Raw genomic sequence first — 23,255 nt, 5'->3', positions numbered from 1 at the left:
GGTATTTAATAAGAGATATGTCTATGAAAACAGAAGAAAACAAAGGTTAATAATTAGAGCAAATTGTAAACCAGGCTCTGAGTTTGTAAGGCTGTCAGTCAAGATTTCTAGATATATGGCTAGAAGTATCTTTTGTAGTTTGAAATGTCCCTTATGATGTCATTGGGCGTCACGGTAAACCTTCTGCGTGGATTACACAGCATCAGTCACTGAGGTTTTTAAAATGAGCTATTGTGGCAATTTTCTCAGTTTTATATTGAGTTGCACACCTGTAGCTAGCATGGGTTTGAAAAAAGGCAATTTCAGTTCTCAATGAGTCCTAGTCAAAGGACAGGAGAAAACTTGGAACCATGTTTGCAGAGTCATAGGCAGATATTAGAGGAAACTAGAAGTCAGGATCCAGTCCAAATAATAAGTAGAAATAAGACAAAACCCAAAAGAAAATGAATAGCACTAGAATCTAATATTCACAAAGGTATATTATAATTTCTATTGAAACATAATTTTTTTTCTCTTTAATCACCCCAATTTTTACCAAAGATAGCCAAATTAAGACTAACTTCTTTCAAAATAAGTCATTTCAATAAACTTGGCCTGATTATTTGCATAAGACCAGCAAGAATATTAATTAACCATTTAGGTACTTTAAATTCTGCTTTGCTGGAATCTTTTATAAGGAATCTAAGCAATTTATACATTTTCTCTATAGAGGTCTATTCTGATATAGTAACATAAGTGCCTGGACATAGGAGATCTCATCCTATTTTTCTTCATTTACGAAACAGTTCTAGCTGTAAGATGGTAGTGTCATTTAGAGACCCATGCTCTGGACAGTGTTCTCCTAAATCTCCAGCTCTGGAAGATACAGCCTGGATGGCTACACTGGGCTAGAGAGGTGGAAATGCCCATATCATTAAGGCTCGTTACAATTAATTAATCACTTCTAGCTTGACTAATGTTAAGTAAGTCCTAGATTAGATAGTTTTTATAAAGAGAATAAACAGTTATAAGATCTAGCAATTTGGTAAACCTTGTATTCTCCTAAAGTTTGTCTGGCAACAAGTCAGACCCAACGCACAAGATAACAGGAAGGGAGCACTGGCCCACACTTTCTGCTACACCTTGGACCCTGAGTATTAGCCCCTTAAAGGGGGTGAATGTGAGGTCCACTCAGTCTGGTCGAGATAAGGTGAACAGCTACTTTGGGTTAGGCCAGGTCAACCTTCTGTTGTCTGCTCCTTCAAGGTCTGAGTGACCTCCCCACCTTTCCACGAGACGAGTCACAGACTCGACAAATCAAAGCAAGCACAAAACTGTCTCCCTCTTTTGAGATCAGACAAACAAACTTGTTAAGATTCTCAAGAATAATTTCCCTCTTTTGTTCCTCCAGGGTTTCCCCAAGTTCAGGAGAGGGTCGTTTTCCTGGAGTCATCTTCCATGAACGCTTAGGAGATGTCTTCAGTTTACAAAATCAGAACAAATTCCAGATCCAGATCTTTTCAATTCCTTGTTTCTTATGCTGCAAACAAAAATGCCTTAGGTTGGAAGCACCTGGTCACGGACTGCCATCCAGCCCTTACAGGGGACCTTCCCGGGTACCAACAGCACCCACTACACCATGAAACTGTTCTCATTTGTTTCCTGAATAGCAAACACCTCCTTGAAATTATTCTCAAATTCTGCCTCCAGTCTAAGTCCTATTTGGCCAAAGTCAGCATACTAAAAAACAAAGAAAAAATAAAAAGAATGACAAAAATAATGACACTCATTATTAGCATTTAGACACATTACAATTGAGAATGACTGCCTTAAACATCTAAATAAATTAACCAGATTAAGATTAAAAACTCATGTGGCTAAGAATAACTTCTGCTTTTTAAGTACAAAATTATTTTTTAAAAACCAGACAGAAAATCATTACCATTCTTAGGGATTCTTACTCGTTGTGTTTGGGTTATTCATTTTAGTGAGAATTAAAAAAGTAATCTATGCTCTTTGTAGCAATTCAAATAGTACAGGATATCTAAGTATAATCCACAATCTTCCTTTCCTGTTGTCACTTCTATTCCTCTTTGGTGACCCCTGTTAACTATATGATCCAGTCGCATGTAAAGAACCTGGAGTTAGGGATCCCTAAATTTGATTGGGTATATCTGGGGAGTATAGTCAAAAAGGGGCACAATATGACTTTTAGATGCAATTCTCTCCTCTCAGGATTTGGAGCAGGGAGAACTCAACTGTTTTCAATGAGATCCTGTCACCTTTGTGGGGAGGAATGAGCTCTCAGGGGCCCAAAGTTCTGGTTGCAAGGACACGGTCTGACTCACTGTCACTCTCTGTGTATGAAAAAGGGTCTCTATAATAAAGCTGTCAAACTTCAGTGTCTGAAAGTCACTTCACAGGGTGATCAGATCACAGCATGATCCTTATTGGGTGGGTCATGGTGAGTGGTCACACCCCAGGCACATAACTTCCTTAGTAAAAGGTTTATTTTTGGCTTACATAAGCCCTGTTCATTGTTTCTGTGCATCTAGGTTACCACATCTTTAAATGCCTCTTTTTCAGACCCCTCAGAGGCATAACCACCCTCAAGAGAGCACTGGACCTTGTTAACTAGCCTGTAATCCAATCACAGAGATTACCCACCTCACTCTCTCCCACCTTCATGTAATCTTCCTTAGTTCCCTTGGTGCCAAATGTATGAAAGGAACTAGAGAACAGTTTTTCTTGAGAGCGCTTGACATCTTGCTTCCTGGCATGCATCAGTTTGTCTCAAGAAACCTCTTACAAAAACTTTCTATGAGTGTGAATGCTCTTATATCAGCATATCCATGGTGATCTTAAATTTCGAATGCAAAAAATCATGCATGTCCTGAACGCTTACTTACATAGGCTTGTAAGAGGATGAGGGAAACGAAAATTTCCCAGCACCAGGAACTGAGAGTGACACAATGAAAAAAAAGAAAAGAAAAGAAAAAAGAAAAGGAAATGGAAGCAGGAAGAGACACTTACCTTCTTTGATGCCCTGTGGTTCTGAAAGATGAGGCGCATGTCCCGCACGAACCCCTCCACCTGGGGGTAACTCTGCTTATTTAGCTTTCTCTTGATTTTGTCCAAATACATACGTTCCTTTAGTTTTTGAGAAGCCTCTTCAATCTGATGAAAAAAAATTACTCAGAAAATTACTAGCATAGTTCAATGTCTGCCTTCTGTGGATTTTTGTAAAATCTAGCAGAAGTACAAGGTAAAGATGACAGGAGCTCTGACTCTCACTCCCATGGGTTTCAGATCACAAATCCCACAAGTGCCATGTCAAGGTCAGGGAACATCCTGGTGGCCTGTAATCATGGTGTGTTATTGTTACTTACATAATAATAATATGGAACTTTCTTAAAAAACAAGCTCTCTGAATGGCAATAGACTTTCACAAGGAGGAATTCACATTTCTGCAAAAAACAAACAAACAAACAAACGGAGGCTGTGAATGAAAAGCAGCTTGGAGAGAATGAGCCATGTGCAGGCTCAGGCAGACACATGACCATACCAGACTTCAGGAATTTTCCCCAAACAAGTATGGCTCTAGGAAACAGTTCTGTAATGGCTAAGTTATTTTTTCTGCAAACAAGTTCTGGTGAGATTTCAGCGTGGTTGAGACATGGCTCGGAAAAGCAGTCACCCTGCCCCTCTCACCCTGTGACTGACTTCTCACGTGTGCATGGAAAGGACAAGGCTTGGGGTTTGAATTGGACTCACCAACTGCTCCTCAGGCCCCATCTGCCTCGTCAGGACCTCAGATTCCCTGTGACACTTCTGACTTGCTGAATACGCCTTTATCCTGCAGAAGATGCAACTCCACAGGTCCCTGAGAGGTTGGACATAAGTAAGCAATGGTCAGGCCCCTGGAAACAGCCACCGTTCCTACAGTTGCCACCGTTTTCCTTTCAGGAACTGCTGACGGACAAGCCAGGGGATGAAGGGGACACTTCTCAGAGTCGCCAAGCCCCTCATGTGGGGTCTGAGATGACGACACCCCTCCTAGTGAGGGCAGCAGGAGGGGTGCAGGGGGTGGGAGAGCAGTGTCAGAGTGAGTGGTGGGCTTTCCTTTCCCCATCTCAGCTGCTGGGAGCACAAGGGACCCTGCCCATCAGGCCTGAGTGTTGGAAACGGCCTTAATGCCTGGGCGCCTTGGGCTTCCGTCAACCAGTTGAGAATGAGCTGAAATGAGGGAACCAGGCCAGGTTTCCTGCCTTTTCTGAGTTAGCACATGACACAAACCACTGGCATTTCCACTCCCACGAATAAGAGTCTGAGCTGGAAAATGTCTAGGGAAGGACAGGAGCAGTGTGCAAGCAAAGGAGCCAGCCACCGGCCCCAGCCGCCCGGAGGACAAAGAACACCACACACCTGCCGCTAGCATCTTTAAACAGCTCTCCAGATCACACTGCTGGGCCCTTACCACTGACCCTGCTCTTCTCACATCAGGACACAAGTGGGAACTCTGCTGGGGGAGCATGCCTGGCAGGGGGGAGGGTCCCTAATCAGGAGGGAGGGGCTGCATGTCACAAACCTCTCAGATTTCACAGGTGGCAGGTGACAGTTCTTGTGAAAGGATCTTGAACAGGTGTCACAGCAGAACAGCTTTCGTCCATTGTGGCACACCGCACACACATCTGAGTTCCTTGGCTGGAAAGTAAAACGATATAGCACCTGCAAGACCCTGAAGGCCAGCACTATGGGAATCAAGAACTCACAGCCTTTTGAGAACCTGTATGGACACTTATGTGCTTCTCCCTGAACTATGAATCGTCAGTGTGAAGTAGAGATTTCAGAAGAAGAAATAGTGAGCTGCAATGAAGCTCAGGAGGAGGCAGCTGTGTGTCAGACCAGAAAAGTTTTCCCTATAAACGCAGAGATGCTAACACAGAGAGACTAGCGACAGAACAAGAAGATGACTTCATAGGAATCTGAATAATTTTATTAATTTGCAGATAAAACAAAGTCCTGAGGTAGTATTAAGTGCATTGGCCCCACTCCACAATGACTAAAATGACTCATGGAGGGGTGGTATGTTGAGAATTAAATAAGAATAAATAAGCTTCTTAGTGTGGAAACTAATAAAAGATAAAAAAAAACACTAACAATTATTTTGAGTTTCTGGGCTTTTGGGTAAAAACACTTGTATTAAGTGAGTTGGGATTCTGGTCATTTCTCTGGCCATGTATGAGGAAGTATAAGCCCCAAGGAACATCTTGCCAGGAACTCCCACTCAGTGTCTTGGGAATCCTGAATTACAACCCCAGTGGGGACCTAGGAGGTTCTAGCATGGAGGCCTGGGGCCGTTTTTCTTTTCCTCGCTGCAGAGACTCACAGATTGCCATCATCATTCTCCAAAAAGTGATGACTCCTCTCCTCAGAAGAACAAGGAAATAACAGATATAACCAATGTTTAAGAATCTTGCATATATAATCTTTTTAAAAGATTTATCTTTCTGGTTCTTTGCCCAGCTGCACATTAGAGTCATCCAAAGAGAGCATATCAAAGACTACTGTCCTGGCCCCAAAACCAGAGATTCTGAATTAATTGGTCTGGTTGGGGCACAGGCACTGATATTTTTCTTTAAGTAATAGAATGAGTAATTTCGTGTATCAGATGCATCTGGGGACTTTTAAACAATTCCGATGCCCAACTCACAACACAGATTGATTAAATCAGAATTTCCTCTGAGCAGAGTCTGCTTATTAAGGATTAAGGCTGGGAGATATTATAAGTCGATGTTGAACTGGCCTGTAATATACATCCCAGGGAAAGATATTAACAGAAGTGAGGGTATTCTTGCTGAAACAATTTTCTTTTCCTTCTTTCGGACTCTTGGCTGTGAGCTGTACAACCTGGCCCTCTGTGTCGACATCCACCATCCCAAACAAGCCACAGAAACACTGGACTCTAGGCTGTTTAGATCACCGAAGACTCCCTCAGCTGGCCAAGGGTCAAAATTAGTGTGGATAAGATCTTCATCTTGCCAGGGGATTGCTTTGGGGGTAAAGTGTGTGTAAAACGATTTGACTACCCCTCCTCTGTTAGATGTCATGTGGCAATGTCACTGCATGAAATACTATGGAATTCAGCCCCTTGGAGTCATGCAAAGATGACTCTGCTTAAAATGCCCATCTTTTGCAAAGAAAGGAATCAAAGTATGATTTAGTTTAGAGAGCAGAGGCTTCTACAATTTTGGCAGATCTTAAAGCAGGAAGCCGTATGGTATCAATTACAATAAAAAAGCCCATGATTTGCTAATTTGCTAATGGTGATGATTTCAGTTCTAACCAGCTCAGACCCTGATGGCTCTCTCGAGATTGAGTGCGGGGCCTCTGTACAGGACCCACTTGCCCTGACTACATTTCTCTGCAGCACTCATGACAGGGTCCACAGCTGGAACTCGCCAGCTTGGCCTGGCCTATTCCTTCCAGCTAAAGCATAAAACCACCTTAGCTCTGCTTGCACCTCAGAGAGGATGTTCAGGATTTTCCTTTCCTTCCCTACTGCCTCCTTTGATATGCTGCTCTCCTCTCAGATGTGCCCCTCGCCCCTAATCTGCAGGCCAGCCCTGCCCATTACCACCTCGAGCCCCATCTCTAGACACCCCAGTGGTGGAAAGTCTCTAATGTGGAAATGAGAAGTTTCCACTGAACAAATGGAAAGGGTGCTTTCAGGCTGAGACACCCAACCCCAGAACCATCTACCTGGCACGGATGACATCTGCTGTTCTCTGCTCATCACACACAGCAACATGCTCCAACTGAGTGCGAACACGCTTCAGGGAAAAACGGCAATGACACAGATAATGTACCGAAGGAAAAGGCCTAGGTAATTCTGGGGCTACAGATGGGAGCTGGTACTTACACATAGGTCAATGGAAGTGTTGTCATGAGAGTTTGGTAGTCTCTGCTGAAAGGAGAGAAAGATTGAGTGACAATATTGAATGTGATGTTTGCATCTATCACTTATTTAAACAGCCGCCTCTTGAGAAATTCAATTCACAGTCTATCCTTTATTTCATGGACCTATATATCTACGAGGAGAGTTAAAAGTGCCAAAGTACCACTTTTTGGCCCAATGTAGTCCCATTCCCTGGCTCTCAAACCCAAGGTGGGCTGGGAGTCTAGCCCTGATTTCCACACATGGCATTGGAGAAACCCCTCTGGTTCTCCAATTTCAAGGGGGCCCTCGGTCACTCTTCTCTATATTAGGAAGCGTCATCCCACTGGACGAGCTGCAATGAGAGTATCAAACTGAGGGCTCATCACCAACAGCCCCTGGCAAGCCCAGAATCCAGGAATCCATGCAAGTGTCCCATAGAAGTACCCTATTGCCTTTGGTAGCTCTCCCTGAGCACAGTCCCAAGATATAATGTGCCCAAGATCCCCAGTGCAGCAGCTCTTCTTCCAGAAGTTGACCCTCCTAACTCCACCACACAAATCCCAAGATGTCAGCTAGCTGAGATTTCGGAAGTCACTGAAGTATATAAGAATGTCATTCCTTCTCTATCTTCACCTCAAGTTCTCATCCATACCCGATCTTGGAAAAACAGTCACCTTGTCCTGAATCTAGATTGCACATTACGGAATTTTTTTTTTTTTTTTTTGCCTCCATTGACTTCACTTCTTCCATTGACAGAAAGGAGGTCTGTGCAGCCCCTCAGGGGGAGTCAAGTGAGTGGCATCAAGGTCAACCATTTTCCAGGTCAGGCCCTCAAACAAAATACATTGGTCTCCCAAGAGCTTCCTCCCCAAAAGCTCCATCCTCATGAAGGGTAATATGTTCCACTTGAGAAAGAGTTCTGTATGTCTGTGTACATTTTATTGCAAGATGAAAAAGTGGAAAAGAAATATGCTTTTAGTTGCCTATCTTATGGAATGATATATGGTTTAGTATTTGGTCCAATATAAGACGATCTACTATAATAGGGTCCTCTCAAGGAGGGTAAGCAAACTTTTGCTCAATTAGATTTCAATACAATTAGAAAATAGTAACTTTTATGAAAAAAAAAATCTGGGTTAGAATTGAAGATAATCCTGTCACATTATTATGAAATATTATATATTTTATAATCACATTTGCTTTTGCAACTTTGAGACCTTACAACATCTACATCTATAACTAAAGCATATCTATGAGACCTATTTTGATGACTCCTTAATCATCTACATCTTAAATGGTTTGCCATCCAAGGATGACCTTGCTTTATATACAACATAATGTTCACAGTAGCAACTCTGAAGGCACGTGCCCCTCCAAAATAAAAGTTGGTGGAAGCTTAATCATAATTACCCAATTGAGAGACCATAAAATAACATACAGTACATGAAAAACCAGTTATGTGAGGATAAGACGTAGAAAGTTGTATCATCATTACCTTTTTTCCTTTGCTATATATTCTTGGAGGATTAGGTAGAAATCCTTCCTGAATAAAAAGATCCAAGTATATGGTTAGCCTATATTGACGTTTTGTGAGATTGATATTTCTACCTCGCTCCCAAATATTTCTACTTTGATGTCTCGCAGTCAGCTCAAAGCCAAGGTGTCTAAACAACAAATCATCTCTCTCACCTGTACTTCTAGAATTCATTAATGGTACCTGGAAAATCAACTGAGAACCTTTTCCCTTGCTCCTGTGCTTTTTTCCTGTCTTAGGACGTTTTCCCTCACCATCTGACACTTCACACCTCCTTTCTATTCCCACCAGTGCCACTCAAGCATGCATCCTCACACCAGGGCTGTTTCATCAACACACACTAATCCCACACGTTCTGGGGATCAGACACTCTAGACAACCTCAGGCACACAAAGATGGACAAGCCCTGGAGGGGTCTGGAGGGAAAAGGAAAATGCACGGAAGGAGAATATAATACAGTGCGAGAAGGGCCTTAGCAGTGGGATCAGGGGGCCCAGGGAGAAAATGACCAGGGCAGGCCAGTTAGGGAATATTCAGAGAGGAGTGACAGCTGAGCTGAGCATTGCAGGTTGAGTATGGGTTTGTTGGGCTGAAAGAGACTGAAGTCATTTCAAGGCCCCGTGGCTGTCTGAGTACTGTTTTTAATACATCATTTCACAGCTCAGGAGACCTCATGGATTCTACATTGTCCAAGTTTTGAGTTCAAACTTCTTAGCCTGGCATGAAGTCCCTCCACAAACAACCCCAACGAATGGATTTTGCCGTATCACACACCAATCGTCTACCTCAACACTCGGAGCTACGTTCGTCGTGGTTCTGGTTTTCATGCCATTCTTTCTCTGGAGCATCTTCTTCCTACTTGCTTGACTCTAGACTTTCTCCTTTCAGTGTATAATGTTGTCTGCCAGCACTCAAGTCAGAATGAACTTTCCGTCTTCCAAGCTCCTGCATCTATCCTGATGGAGCCCTTTACCACACTGAGGTGCTGCCTTGTACTAAGATATGAGTGTGGGACACCTCTCCCCAGTGAGAGGATAAAGCCAGGGGTCCTCAGGGCTTTGGCTATAACTTAACAACTATTTGGTAAGCAAATAGTGATCTTATCTTAGAGTACAAGGAAAGTCGCATCTCCTGCCCTAGTCATTGGAATACCTTTATCAGCCATCGTAGGCGCCTCCCCCCACAGTGCACAGCATCCTTCCAGTAATTCCGGCCTGAACAGACTCCTTTGACTCCAAATTCCTGAGGGGTGAACCAGCTTCCATCTTCACCCTGTATACACTTCACCGTGGATCCTGTAAGAGAGGGATAAGTTGATCCTGAAGTCTCTGTCCTCACCAGATCTGGAGACACATAATTTGAGCTCAAGACACATAATTTGGGATCAGTAGTAGGAGAGTCTGACTTCCCCTTTCAGACTTCAGAATTTCCAAACTCAAACTGTAAGTCCCCTCAAAAGAGAGTTCTACTTTCTGTGCACATTTCTTTGACATATGTATAACAAAAAAGAAACAATTACCATAGAAATCAACCTTATAAAAGTATTTTTAAATAACTTTTAAAAGAAAAAGCAAGTGATTCTGATGGATGAAAAGATTTTAATTTGCTGGAGGTAGGGAACTGGTCAGGGTCTCCAAAACACCCTGGGACAATGTGGAGGCAGAACCGCACGCTGAACTGAGATCTCAGGTTGGCTCTCAGCAGCTCTGAATGGCACCGTAACAACATCTGTGCTTTTTATTGCAACAATTTTCATCCAGTTTAATGGCATAATTAAACATATATTTATCCATCCTTGAAATCAGAGATAGCAGATATTAAAAATAACTTTGAATGTTATCCAGGGGAAATTTAAGTTATGTATAAGAGAATCATATGTTAAACATTCACTAGTCATGGGGGGAAAAGCAAATCTAAACCACAATGAGATACCACTTCACACCCACTAGGATGTCTATAATAAAAGTCAGACAATAACAAAAGTTGGAAAGTATGTAGAGAAATTGAGGCCTTCATACATTGCTGGAGGTGATATAAAATAGTGCAGCCACTGTGGGAAGCATTTGCTGGTTCCCAATAAGTTAATCCAGAATCACCATATTAACCAGCAAGTTCACTCCTGGAAATATACACCCAAAAGAATGAAACATATGTTCACACAAATATTTAAAACAGCATTACTCATAACTCCAAGGAGTGAAAAAAAAAAACACCCAATCTGGTGAAGGATAAACAAAATATGGTATATCCACTTCATGGAATATTATATCTATTGGCAATAAAAAAAGGATGAACAACTAATACATACTACTGCATGAGTGAACTTTGAAAATATCATGCTAAGTGAAAGAGCCAATCACAAAAGTGCACATATTGAATGGTTTAACTTTGAACTACCTAGGATTCACCAATTCATTGAGCAAAAAATAGATTAGTATTTACTTGAGGCTGGGTGGTGGGGTGAGATAGGAATTGGCCTTGACTGCTAATAGACCCAGTGTTTCCTTCAGTGGGGGACAGAGATGTTCATAAAATTACATTGTGCTGAAGACTGTACACTCCTGTGCGTGTACAGCAAAATTCAGTGTAGAATTGGACACTCTAAGTGATAATTATATCTCAGTATAGTGATTTAAGTATTTTAAATTAATTATGTAAGTTAATTCTTACAGTTACTCCATGAGGCAGCTTTTTTATTATCCCTTTTTAAGAAGAGAATTTCAGGCTCAGAATGGTCCCCTTTTCCGTGCAGATGAATCAGTCCCTTTTGGCATAGCTGAAGCTGGGACTCATTCTGTGATCTCACTACATCAAGAACCCTGTCCTAGTAATGGTGATCGAAAAAGAATGTAGGATGTGAAGGCTGAGAGCCCTTCTCTTTTCTTTCTAATTCAAAGTAAAATGAGCAGGATTTTACACCCACAGAATGAAGTTCCTGCACTCCTCTGGTTCTCTGGGCATCCTCACCGACACTTCCCTGTGGGGGTGAGCGCTCAATATGTACCGTTCCTTAAAGTGTGAAAATGTCATCTTAGGGTTCCTTCTTCCTTTTCTCGTGCCAAACTAGGGCCGTAATTTCTTGGACAATATATAATTCACATGGGTAATTATATCATTTCTTGTGATTCCTTTACATATGAGTTGCAAATTAAACTAGACAATAAAACTCACCTTGTTCCAATTTGTTTTGATATAACATCCCCTTTATTGCACCACAGGTCACAGGAAGTATTTGAGAGCAAAAATCCACACTTTCATCTGTGAGCTTTCTTGACTCTGAAAGAGAAGATTTCTTCATTTTGTCTCATTTCGCAATTGTATGCGTACCCTCCACCCATGTTGAGGTCACTCCTATAAAGATTTAGGGGTACTTATGAAACTTTATTAAACAAATCTCTAGTTACTAAGTCTGTCTTTCAAGTGCTATTTTGATATAAAACTGTAGACTTCCCACCTCAAATCCCAGCCAGCCAGAATGCCTTCACACAGACTGCCTTAATTCCCAATGTCATCAGCTCCACCGATTCTTAGATGACAATGAAACAAAGAGCTGCTGTCACATTGAGCAGGGAGCTTTCTAGCTATACTATTTTGCTGCAGTTAGGTAGCTGGAGAAAAGGCGAGAGACTATATCGCTCCCTCCTAAGACTGTGGGTTTCTGAGAGATAGGAACAGTTTCTGAACATCGTTGCCCTCGGCTTGGCACGACCTGTATGCTGCATCACTCCTACATGGGTTTCAGGGACAAAGGGACTGATGCATTTATCATTTCTAGGAATTTATACAAGACATATGAAGGCATGGAGCCACAGAAAGCCTTGCACAAGAAAGTTCATTGCAGCTTTCTTATACTGGTGAAAAATTGTAAATATTCTTTGTGTCTATCAATAGGAGAATATATACACAAATTTGTCATGTTCATACAATGTGCACTAACAAATAAATAGGAACCAACTACTGATACATTCAACAACGTGAATAAAACTCAAAATATGATGCTCAGGGAAAGAAATCTTATGCTAAAAGAGAATACGCTCTTTAAAGCAAGCTAAATTAAGTTTTCATGAAAAATAAGAATAGTGATTGCCTTTGATGAATGAGGGATAAGGCTAACACCAGAAAAAAGGTCTTCCCAGAATGATGGTCATGTTCTGCATCTTGATAGGATTTGGACTATACAGGACAATGCATTTCTCAGAAGTCATGAAATGATACCCTTAATTTTATTACATTTCATTGTAAATTTTATCTTCAAAGAAAAGTTTTTAAAGTTAAGTTGGCAATATGTTAAAATTTAACCATGTCTTGTGCATATGTTTATTTAAAGTAAGGGAACTGTAATAGTATGAATAGACTTATTTAGATTTATGATAGAATACTAAATGTGTTTATATATGCATAGAAATAATTTGGAAAGATACATATCAAATTTACAAAGTTCAGATATTATAAGATATAATAAATAACATAAAGATGTGAACATTTTCAAAAAATATAAATTGCTATTTTTAAAGATGTAATCTAACCATATAAAAGTGAAATTGTCTTTTCATTTTGTTTTGAGAAAAGTATTAGTTCTGCATTTCCACTGTAATAAATTATCATAAACATCACGGCTTAAAACAATGCAAATTTATTATCTTACAGTTATGCAGGCCAGAAATATGACACAAATCTCACTGAGTTAAACTCAAGGTGTCAACAGAACTTTGTTCCTTTCTTGAATTGTAGAAGATAATTGGTTTAAAATCTTTTCTAGCTCTCTCTTAAGGCTGCCCACATTTCTTGGATCATTGTCCCCTGTCTTCATCTTCCAAGCCAGCATCACTGCGTCTCTCTGATCATTATTCCAGGAGTACATACCCCTTACAGAAAATGTTTTCAGATGTTAAGGACTCATGTGATTTGGTTGGTGCCACTCGGATAATCCAGGATAATCTCCCCATCTCAAGATTCATAACTTAATCACATCCTCAAAGTCTCTCTTTTGTAATTATATGAAACTTATTGAGGTGATGTTGGTTAATAAAACTATATAAAATTCAAGTGTAAAATTCTCCATGTAAAGTAACAGATTACAGGTTCTAAGAATGGGACATGGATGACTTGGTTTCAGCTGGTATAAAATTCTAAAGAACCTTATAGATCTTCTACGTATGTTGTGGAGAATCACTCCATTAAAAAGAGGTTCCTCCATAGAGCTTTCCTATTATAATTACTGACTTTTCAGAACTGTAAGATAAAATCTATTTGGGGCTTCTAATGAGGTGGCTGAGGTCTAGGAGCTACATAAGTAAACTATTCAAAGAAACTTTTCTGTAACTAGATACTATGAATTTTCACTAGTTCTGAAGCAATAGTAAAAAGTTGTACAACCACACTCCTGCTCATTCTACAGAGCACACTTTGCTGACAGTGAGTCTCATAATTTAAGCATCTCTTGCAACCTGGCTAGGCTGAGAATTTTCCAGATTATCAAATCCCAATTCTTTTGGTTTAGCAATTCTTCCCTCAATTTATCTCTTTCCTCTCACATTTTATTATAGTCAACAAAACAGAACTAGCTGCACCTTTATCATTTGGCTTATTAATCTCCTTATTATATATCCAGAAAGTTCTGCTTTCCACCTATTGAAAGGACAGAATTCCACTAAGCTTTCTGCCACTATGAAATAGGGATCTCCTTTCTTCCAGTTTCCAACTACATGTTCCTTATTTACTTCTCAGTTCTCATCAGCCTCACCTTCAACCTACACATGTCTACTGACATCTGTTCAGCATGAAGTATGAAGTCTCTAAGACAACACAGTTTTTGTCCCCCGCTAGTTTTTACCTCCCCCTGAGCCCTCACTAGCAGTCTTTGCACCACGTCTCTAACTAACTGCTCAAGGCCATGTAACATTTCCTATCGTTCTACTTAAAATTCTTTCCCTTGCCCAATTTCCCTCAGCCCATATCCAATGCCAAAGCCACTTCCACATTTATAGGAGTGTGTCACAGTTGACCTTTACTTTTAATAACCAAAATCTGCGTTACTCTTCTGTAATAACTTATTGCTGCCATAAAAATTAACCACAAATTTAGTGGCTTAAAACAATGTAAACTTATTATCTTACAGTTAATGTTGGTTACAAGCCTGAAAAGGGTCTCTCTGGGATAAGGTGAAGGTCTCAGTTGGCCTTCATTCCCTTCTGGAGGCTGTGGAGGAGAATCTAGTTCTTTGACTTTCTAGCTTCTAGAGGTCATGATATTCTTTGCTTCTTTCTTCTATCTTCAAAGACAAAATATTGTATCTCTCAGTGAGTATCGTCCATTTCACTTCTTGCTCAGAAACAGCTGTCCAGTTTTTAAGGTCTGTTCATACATTGGTTGCACACAGCTATCCAAAATAATCTCCCCTTTCAAGGTACCTACCTGAATTGTATCTGTAAAATCCCTTTGCCATGGAAGATAACACCTTACAGGTTCCAGAGATTAGGATGCAGACATCTTTCATATTATTGAAAAGATGCATTAAAATAACTACTTTAACATCAAAAGCAAGTAAAATCTTATGCACCTTACCTCTTTTCCTCTTGGGTTTTCCCAAAGTAGAGTTGTTTCCAAGGTCCACAGTTTCTAGAAAATAATAGGAGATGGTGAAAAAAACTAAAAGAAATTAATAAAAATTTCAAATCCTGGGATGATTCATGCTACAGAGGCTTGAGTTTATAAAGATGTTTAGATTATTGTTTCTCACTTTTTTCTAAAGGAGCTAAAAACTTACTGAACTGAGAAGTAGGGATCCAGAATGGGTCCTAGGACTTTGATATTTCTCAATGGGACTTCGAAAAACACTCTCAAACACCTACATTTTCAATTGAGTCATGGATAAGAATAGGTATCCTGTCATGGTCATGGTTAGGATTTTTTGTGAAAAAATTAAATAAGATCTTATGTGCAAAAGTTTGTAGGAAAACATGGGGGAATTAATGACAGGCTGCAGGACATCTATCAGAAACATCTACTGTGTTAAGAGTAGTTGATCTGAAATTTTCCCTCTAACAATTAAGTGGGAGGATCACTTGTCTTTTGAGGCCTTTCTAAGGTTTTGACAAAATGACACTGTGATCTACTAGCAGAAGTGCACTCTGCTTCTTTCAGATTCCAAGAATTATTGGATATCACAGGGAAAGAAATCACGGTACAAATACAAACGTTATTACTAATATACTGATGTAGTAAACAAGACACTGCCAATGTAAGAGTGTACTTCTACTACATCGTTCATGTATAATCAAGAGGGTCGATCCTTTAAATACGATGTTTTAATAATATCTTGACTCCATGCTATTCCCAAAATGGTCAGATGGAATACATGCAGAGAACAGGGTAATAAGATGGACTGGACCACATGCCACAACTCTACCCAGAGTCTGTGGTACCAGTGAATCCATGCTTATCCCCTGACACTCACACAGCCTTAGCTGTTGTGTCACATGCTCGACTACTTTCAGTCCTTGCTTCAGTATATTCTGGAATATCTTTAGAGAAGCTCATAACATTGGAATACTTCTCATTCCCACCTACTGGTCGCTCTGTGCCTGAAACAAAATTGTGGTTTATGAAAACATTTCATTAGTCCCTATGATCCTCTTTTCTATAATTTTGCACATCCCCATTTTCACTTCTTCCTCTAAAATCTTTTATTGATCCTCCCTATATCTCTCCCTTCAAGTCTCTCTTTTTTCTTCTCTTGTCTTTTTCTCTTTATGATAACTCGGTTCAACTTTTTATAAATTTTTGGTCATAATTACCTTGTCCATCACAGGGTAGTAGGCTAGAGGGAAGCTCTTCTGATTCTTCTTCTATATCCATTTGGACAGCATCTACTCCACCAGACACTGAAGAAAAACAAGAAAATTACTGTCCGTGGATCCTGAGACAGTGAAGGGGAAGAGTTCTTGGGGCTCTAATGCTACACATCTATCCTTTGAGCTAAGATGAATGGCTTCCTCGGAAAAATATACCTGCTCCAATAATCAACCCGAGGTCCTACAGAGCCAAGCTTTACCCATCTTTTACGCCTCATTCTGCTTCCTCTACTTTTACTTTTCTACTTGCAGCCCTAAGAATAAAATGAAAAGATCTTACTCTTCTAGGATCAAACTACTCGTTCTTTGAAAATTATAACAACTACCGGGATCACTTTTAAACTTCTCTTAGTTGGCCAATGAATACTTACATCATTAACCATATTTAAACAAGTCAATCAATGGTAGCCTTACACTTCTGAAAATCAGACAATCAGCAAAAGCCACTCTCCAATAAGCCTGTTTCCTGGTTAAATGCTAACCTACTCATAATAACATCTGTTTCTGAAAGTTACAGTGACTGAACCGCATGCTTCCCAAAACTCTATGTAAATTAGTAGTTTTTATTTTTAAAGAAATTAGGTCCAATAAGTATAGTGCCTCCTCCCACCATGTGCCTTGCTAAGCAAGCAATAAAAATTTCTTTTAGCTTCAGCTATTGTGTGATGAGCTATCCCTTGAAAATAGAGTGCCCACCAAGATAATCACAAAGAATCTTGCATAGAGGTGTCCTGTGAGATCCTTAGACCAACAGGTATAAATCCCCAGCTTCTTCTGCCCAACTCAGATTGTCTTCCTGATCCACTGCCAACTGAATCTGTCTCTACAACAACTTGAGCTCTGATGTATTTCATGAACTTTTATATCTGAATTTATCTGATTATTTAAAGATGTGTATGCAGTTAGATACAAAGTAGTTAGACACTTAGTTTGGAGGTACAGCATTTAGCAAATATTCTGTTAATGTGCTTATTCTTTTACTACTTCATTTACTCTCATTCTCTTTTGTCTGTTTTTTAAAAGTCTTGTCTCATGTTTATTTGTTTGTTCTTGATTTTCCTGTGCTTCTTGAATGTTAGAAGAAAACAATCCAAAGAAAACAGATTCAGGCATAGACCTCATAAGTCCCCTGTCCAAGTCAGCTCCAAAGACTAATTAATGGGTGTGAGTCCATTAGATAGTAGCAAATTGTGCAAAGGCATTCGGTCACACTTTGTGGTGAGTCCCTCACCAAAACTTTCATAAAGAAACCTGACATCGTGTCAACTTGTGAAAGAAAATCACGTTGTTAGGTACATCATCCGATGTCAACTATTACTATGGAATTGATCATATGTCCACATTTTAGTCTCTGCTGCGTGGATGAAACCCAGTACTCCGTTCACACCCAGGACACTATCACGCTTATGACTGAATGTTCTGTCCTCTTTACTGTTTGTCACGGACTTATTTGGAACAAAGGTACAGTCTACCCGGGCAGAATTCTACTTCCTCTTTGTACTCTCAGTATGATTCTACCTTTTGCACTTCTCTTAATAAGTGGCCAAATTTCGCAAAAGATGACTTTAGGTTTCAATGGGGAACTTTTGACACATCAAAAGGGAAGAATATGTTTCATAGAATTTTTATTAAAAGAGAGAGAAAAATATCTAAACATTACCATTTCTCAACCAGTAACTTACTTTTAGACCATTATTTAACACTTTCTTTCTTAAAAAATCAAACAAACAAAAAAAACCCCTACCTATTTAACAGGTAGGGATGTATTCTTCAAGTGAAACTAGCAGATTAAATGTGCCACAGAACTAATTTCAGAATTTCTGAAAAAAGTTTTTACACATGATCAATTTATAGTTGATCTGTACATAAGTATACCTACACTATGCATGATTCAAGATCTGCAGGCAATAAATAAAATAGGCATACTTCTTTTTCTTGTAGTGCCTAACCTAATTACTACATTTGCTCTAAAAATAAATCTTTTCTTCAATGCATTTATGCTCAGCTTTGTTTGATGCTCCAGTTGATAAGGATAGTCTATATTATTTGCTAGGAAAAATCAATGGCTCATCTGAACAGTTATATCCTAGAGATTTACTTAAACCTCTTTGTGGTAGGCAAAATTCTAAGATTATCCTCTAAGATTTCCTTTCTTAACCTCAGGGAACATGAATATCATGATATTACCCCCATTTTTACGTTATGTTGTAATACAGAAGTGAGGTTAAGCAAAATAGATTATCAAGAAAAGAGATAACCAATATTGGTAAGGATGTGGAGAAAAGGGAACTCTTGAGACCTCTATGTGGGGCTGTAAATTGGTAGAGTCATGTAGGAAAGAGTAAGGAGCTTTCTCAAAAAATTAAAAATAGAACTACCATATGATGTAGCAATTCTACTTCTGGATATATATCCAAAGAAAACAACATAACTCTGACAAGGAGATATTAACACCCCCATTTTTATTGCAGCATTGTTTACAATAGCCAAGACACAGAAGCAACCTAAATGCCCATCAACAGATGAATGAATAAAAAAATTGTATATGCAATGGAATGCTATTTGTTCATGAGAAAGAAGGAAATCCTGCCATTAATGAAAATGAGGGCATTATAAGTGAAATAAATCACATAGAGACAAATACTGCATGATCTCATTCTAATGTGGAATATTAAATCAATCAATCAAACAAACAAACAAACAAAAACCAAACTCATTAAAAAGAAAAATCAGATGTGTGGTTACCAGAAGTGGGGAATGGGGGTGGTGGTGTGGGAATTGGATGAAGGTTGTCAAAACGTACATACTTTCAGTTATAAGATAAATGAGTACTAAAAATGTAATGTACAATGTGATAACTATAGTTCATACTGCTATATAGAATATTTCAAAGTTGCTAAGAGAGCATATTGTAAAAGCTCTCATGACAGAAATAAAACTTGTGTGTTCATGTGTGTGTGTGTGTGCATGTGTGTCTGCGTGTGTGCATGTGTGTTTGTGGCTATATGAGATGATGGATGTTAACTCAGCTTTTTGTGGTAATTTCACAATAATATAAATTGAGTCATTATGCTGTACACCTCAGTCTTATATAGTACATTGTTTCAATTGTATCTAATAAAACTGAGAGGAAAAAATAACTTTTTGAGCATCAACAAATAAAGTAAAGAAGATTGTCATGGTTGGCTTATTTTAATTACATGAACCTTTAAATGCAGAGTGTTTTTTTTCTCCACATGGAATCAAAAGAAGATGCCAGATTCAAAGAAGATTGAGAAGGATTGAGAAAAATTCTACAAGCTATTGCTGGATTGAAGATGTGGGGTCATATACCAAGGAAAGTGAGTGGCCCGTAGGAGCTAAGAATAATCCCTATTCAGCCATTCGCAATAAAAATGGGACCTCAGTCCTACAACCACAAGGAACTGGATTCTGGCAACAACTTGGATAAATCTCCCCCAGAGTCTTCAATAAGAATGCAGGCTGGCTTACATCTTGATTTCCTCCATGTGAGACCCTAATCGGAGAACTGTGTTGAAATCATCAATACATGCAACCCACAGAACTGTGACATCATATATTAGTCTTCTGTTAATTTACTAAGTTTTTGGTGATTTGTTATACAGCAATAAAAAACTAAAACATTCATTTTCCAAGTCTTAAAAAAGACCTAGGTGATAAAGAGTTCATTTGTACATTCTCTCTAATCCAATACAAAGGTCACATCCTCTTATAGGTCTAGACAATTCTTGATATCTGTCTCTTCCTTTAAGTCTCTCTTTTTTCTTCTCTTGCTTTTTCTCTTTATGAGAACTTGGTTTCTGTTTTTATAATTTTTCAGTCATAATTACCTTGTCCATCACAGGGTAGTAGGCTAGAGGGAAGTTCTTCTGATTCTCCTTCTCTATCCCTTTGGAGAGCTTCTATTCCAACAGACACTAAAGAGAAACAAGAAAATTACTGTCCATGGATCCTGAGACAGTGAAGGGGAAGAGTTCCTGGGGCTCTCATGCTACATTATACTTTAAGCTAAGATGAACTGCTTCCTCGGAAAAATATACCTGCTCCAATAATCAACCCGTGGTGCCGTAGAGCCATGCTTTTCCCATCTTTGGCACCTCACTCAGCTTCCTCTACTTTTATTTTACTATATGTAGCCCTAAGAATAAAATTAAAACATTGTAGTCTTCTAGATTCAAGCTATTTATTCTTTGAAAATTGCAACAACTACCAGGATCATTTTTAAACTCAACCCAATTGGCCAATGATTACTTACATCATTAACCACATTTAAACAGACCAATCAATGGCAGCCTTACACTTCTCAAAATAGGCCAATTGGCAACAGCCACACTCCAGAAACCCTGTGTCTATGACTAAAAGCTAACATTCATAATCTCTTCTGCATCTGAAAGTCTGCTATTCCTAAACCACATGCTTCCCAAAAAGAAAAGAATACATTTGATAGTATTTCTATGAAAGAAGAGAAAAATGCCAAAATTTGCCAGTTCCCAACCATTATCTAACACTTTCTTTCTTAAACAAACAAACAAACAACACAAAACCTTCTTTATATTTAATGAATTGGGATCTATTCTGCAAATGAAACTGTAAGATTAAATGTCCTAAATAAGAACTAACTTTAGAAATCCTGGAAAATTCTTTTTCACATGATCAATTTATAAATAGTGTGAACAGTAGAACATCTAGACTATTCATGATTCAAGATCTATAGGCAATAAACAAGACACACAGGAAGCTCACCCTGAGATAACCAGGAAGACCAAGGAGGCTCAAGTATCTCCTACTGGGATGTCCCTGCCCCTAGACCTTTTTCGTTTTGGTTCACCTGATCTGGAGGACAACATGGTTGCTGTCACTATCATCACATCCTTTCCACTTGATCTACACATTTCTTCTGTAGGGGTATATGAAGGAAATCAGGATAGGAGAAGAGAAGAAAAGAGGTGAAAAACATAAAAATAAAGATTCCATTCATGAAGTGGGAATTGAAATCACAATTACCTTCTCTGTCGCATAGTGCTGGGCTGGCCACCTCGTCTCGTTCTTTTTTGGTGATCATTTGGGGAGTTTCAGGATCACACAACACTGAAGAGAAACAAGGGAATGAGCTGAGCCAGGCTGTCCAAAGCACAGGTGAGCTGCCCTTTGGGAAATGGACATCTGCTCCAAGGACGTCACCTCATATCTGACCAGGAGCTGGTCTGCCTCTGACTCCACCTCACGACCTCATGCTTCTGCTCTCTGCTCTTCAGTTACCTAGAGACCGACCTCCAAACATTTCTGCTTCTGCACTAGGAGAGTCTTTGTGGTTCCTAGATTTTGTGAGCTCTGCTTCCCCTGACTTCTCCTATCTTTTTACTTTTCTATCATTCATTTCTCGTTGGTGATCTGGATCTCTTTTTTTCTGCATATTCTCTCTAGCTCGCTTCTCCCAGGCCTCTCCAGTCCCTATACCAAAATCCAGTCCTTCGCTCACTGTCTCCCTAGATTCCTTTCCCTCCCTCCTGACATTCTCTGTTTGAGAAGTGGCAGTGTCTGTGTATCAGGTGCTGTTCTCATCACCCTGGGAGCCAGTAGGTCTCCCTTTGACACTGACCATGTCACCATGTTCACCCCTACTAGCCTCACACAGCCATCACCTGCAGTGAGATACTCGGGACACAGGTATCTGCGTTTCCTCCTACGTTGATCTGAGGGGAAAATGAGTGTCCTTTGTTCATGCTTCCATTTCCTTATTTCCAACAACAATTTCCCTGACTAAGACCTATTGCTCTATGAGGCAGTACTTTGAAGGAAAAAAGTCCTACGCAATCCCGTAACCTATGAGAAATATGTGGCATACTGTAATTTGGGCTTGAGAGTCATTGACCCTTCTTCTGACAAGTAGACCTCAGAACCATGTTACTTTTGAAGCCTAACCAAGGTTATGATAACATGATAATATAATTATTAAGCACTTATTAATTACTCAGCTTTCATTTCATATATAGAAATAAAGGTGAACAGGAATTAAAATCACAATATTGCATCTTTAGTATACACAAGTATAAAGAATGGAAATGGAAAAAGACAAGGTGGTTCTCTTGTAATTAAGACTACAGGATGAAGAGGGAAACCACCAGTCCTCACACTAAGGGCCCTGCTATTCAGCTCTGGATTCAGCCTCCTGACACCCTGTACCTCGAGGCTGGCAACCCGCTCCTTCCTCACCTGGTTCCAATCTTGGTGAGGAATACAAGGCTTCTTGGGTCTCTTCTCCATCACAGGGCTCCCAAAAGGCATTCCTGTCCTCTGAAGAACAAAATGAAGTCCCTCAGGCTCTCACTATAGAACCAGGGGGAAATGATGGCAAGAAAACGCATAGTGAAGACTTGGGAAGCAAAGATACTTCCTAGGTGAGACTGCCCTGTTCCAGACCACCCTGGTCTGCCCTTTGCATCCACCTAGTCTGCCGGTGGACTCACTCTTATCGCTGTCATCAGAGGCTGGGAACAATCCACCTTCTCCCTCCCCACACATACACCTGATCCTCTCTCTACTTCTTTCCTGTCCCCATTGCCTCTGCACATGATTTCTGTCTCTGTTCCTTGCTTCCTATGGCATTGTCTCCAGATGCTTCTCTTTGTTTTGATGTGTATCTGTCTCCTCTGCTCCTGCCTCTTTTTCTCTTGAGTCCCTCATGCTGCTCCTTTTTACCTTTTCACATCTCACTTGTGGCCTTCACGCCGCCTTTCTCATACTAGGTGTTAGTATAGGCATCCTTGAAACAGTACAAAAAGCCTCATCAGGGCATGGAATAAGGAGCAGAGTGAGCTAAGGAAACACCAATAAACACAGGGAAAAGATGTTCAAAGGCCCATACATAAAAGAAAGAATAGAACATTGCAATCACTGAAAATAGATATGCTCTCATTAAACATGAGAC

General features: G+C 39.8%; 1 protein-coding gene across 1 annotated transcript in view; it reads right to left on the bottom strand.

The window, feature by feature from the left end:
• Positions 1-1,494: 1,494 nt before the first annotated feature.
• LOC105309986 (nuclear body protein SP140-like) overlaps positions 1,495-23,255 on the bottom strand; it is a 26,849-nt gene continuing 5,088 nt past the window's right edge. Inside the window, exons 3-16 of the mRNA XM_023526512.1 lie at positions 22,541-22,621; positions 21,332-21,415; positions 20,158-20,244; positions 16,250-16,336; positions 15,018-15,071; positions 11,625-11,729; positions 9,606-9,748; positions 8,415-8,462; positions 6,902-6,943; positions 4,568-4,683; positions 3,754-3,862; positions 3,369-3,446; positions 3,013-3,156; positions 1,495-1,719 (exon numbers count right to left, since the gene is read on the bottom strand). Of these exons, the coding sequence (XP_023382280.1) occupies positions 1,612-1,719; positions 3,013-3,156; positions 3,369-3,446; positions 3,754-3,862; positions 4,568-4,683; positions 6,902-6,943; positions 8,415-8,462; positions 9,606-9,748; positions 11,625-11,729; positions 15,018-15,071; positions 16,250-16,336; positions 20,158-20,244; positions 21,332-21,415; positions 22,541-22,621 (1,286 nt within the window). The 3' untranslated portion in view covers positions 1,495-1,611. The remainder of the gene's footprint in view (positions 1,720-3,012; positions 3,157-3,368; positions 3,447-3,753; positions 3,863-4,567; positions 4,684-6,901; positions 6,944-8,414; positions 8,463-9,605; positions 9,749-11,624; positions 11,730-15,017; positions 15,072-16,249; positions 16,337-20,157; positions 20,245-21,331; positions 21,416-22,540; positions 22,622-23,255) is intronic.

This window comes from Pteropus vampyrus, unplaced genomic scaffold (genome assembly GCF_000151845.1).
Source record: "Pteropus vampyrus isolate Shadow unplaced genomic scaffold, Pvam_2.0 Scaffold976, whole genome shotgun sequence".
Taxonomy (NCBI): domain Eukaryota; kingdom Metazoa; phylum Chordata; class Mammalia; order Chiroptera; family Pteropodidae; genus Pteropus; species Pteropus vampyrus.
Note: the sequence above shows the minus strand (reverse complement) of the source record. Positions and strands in the feature narration are given on the sequence as shown.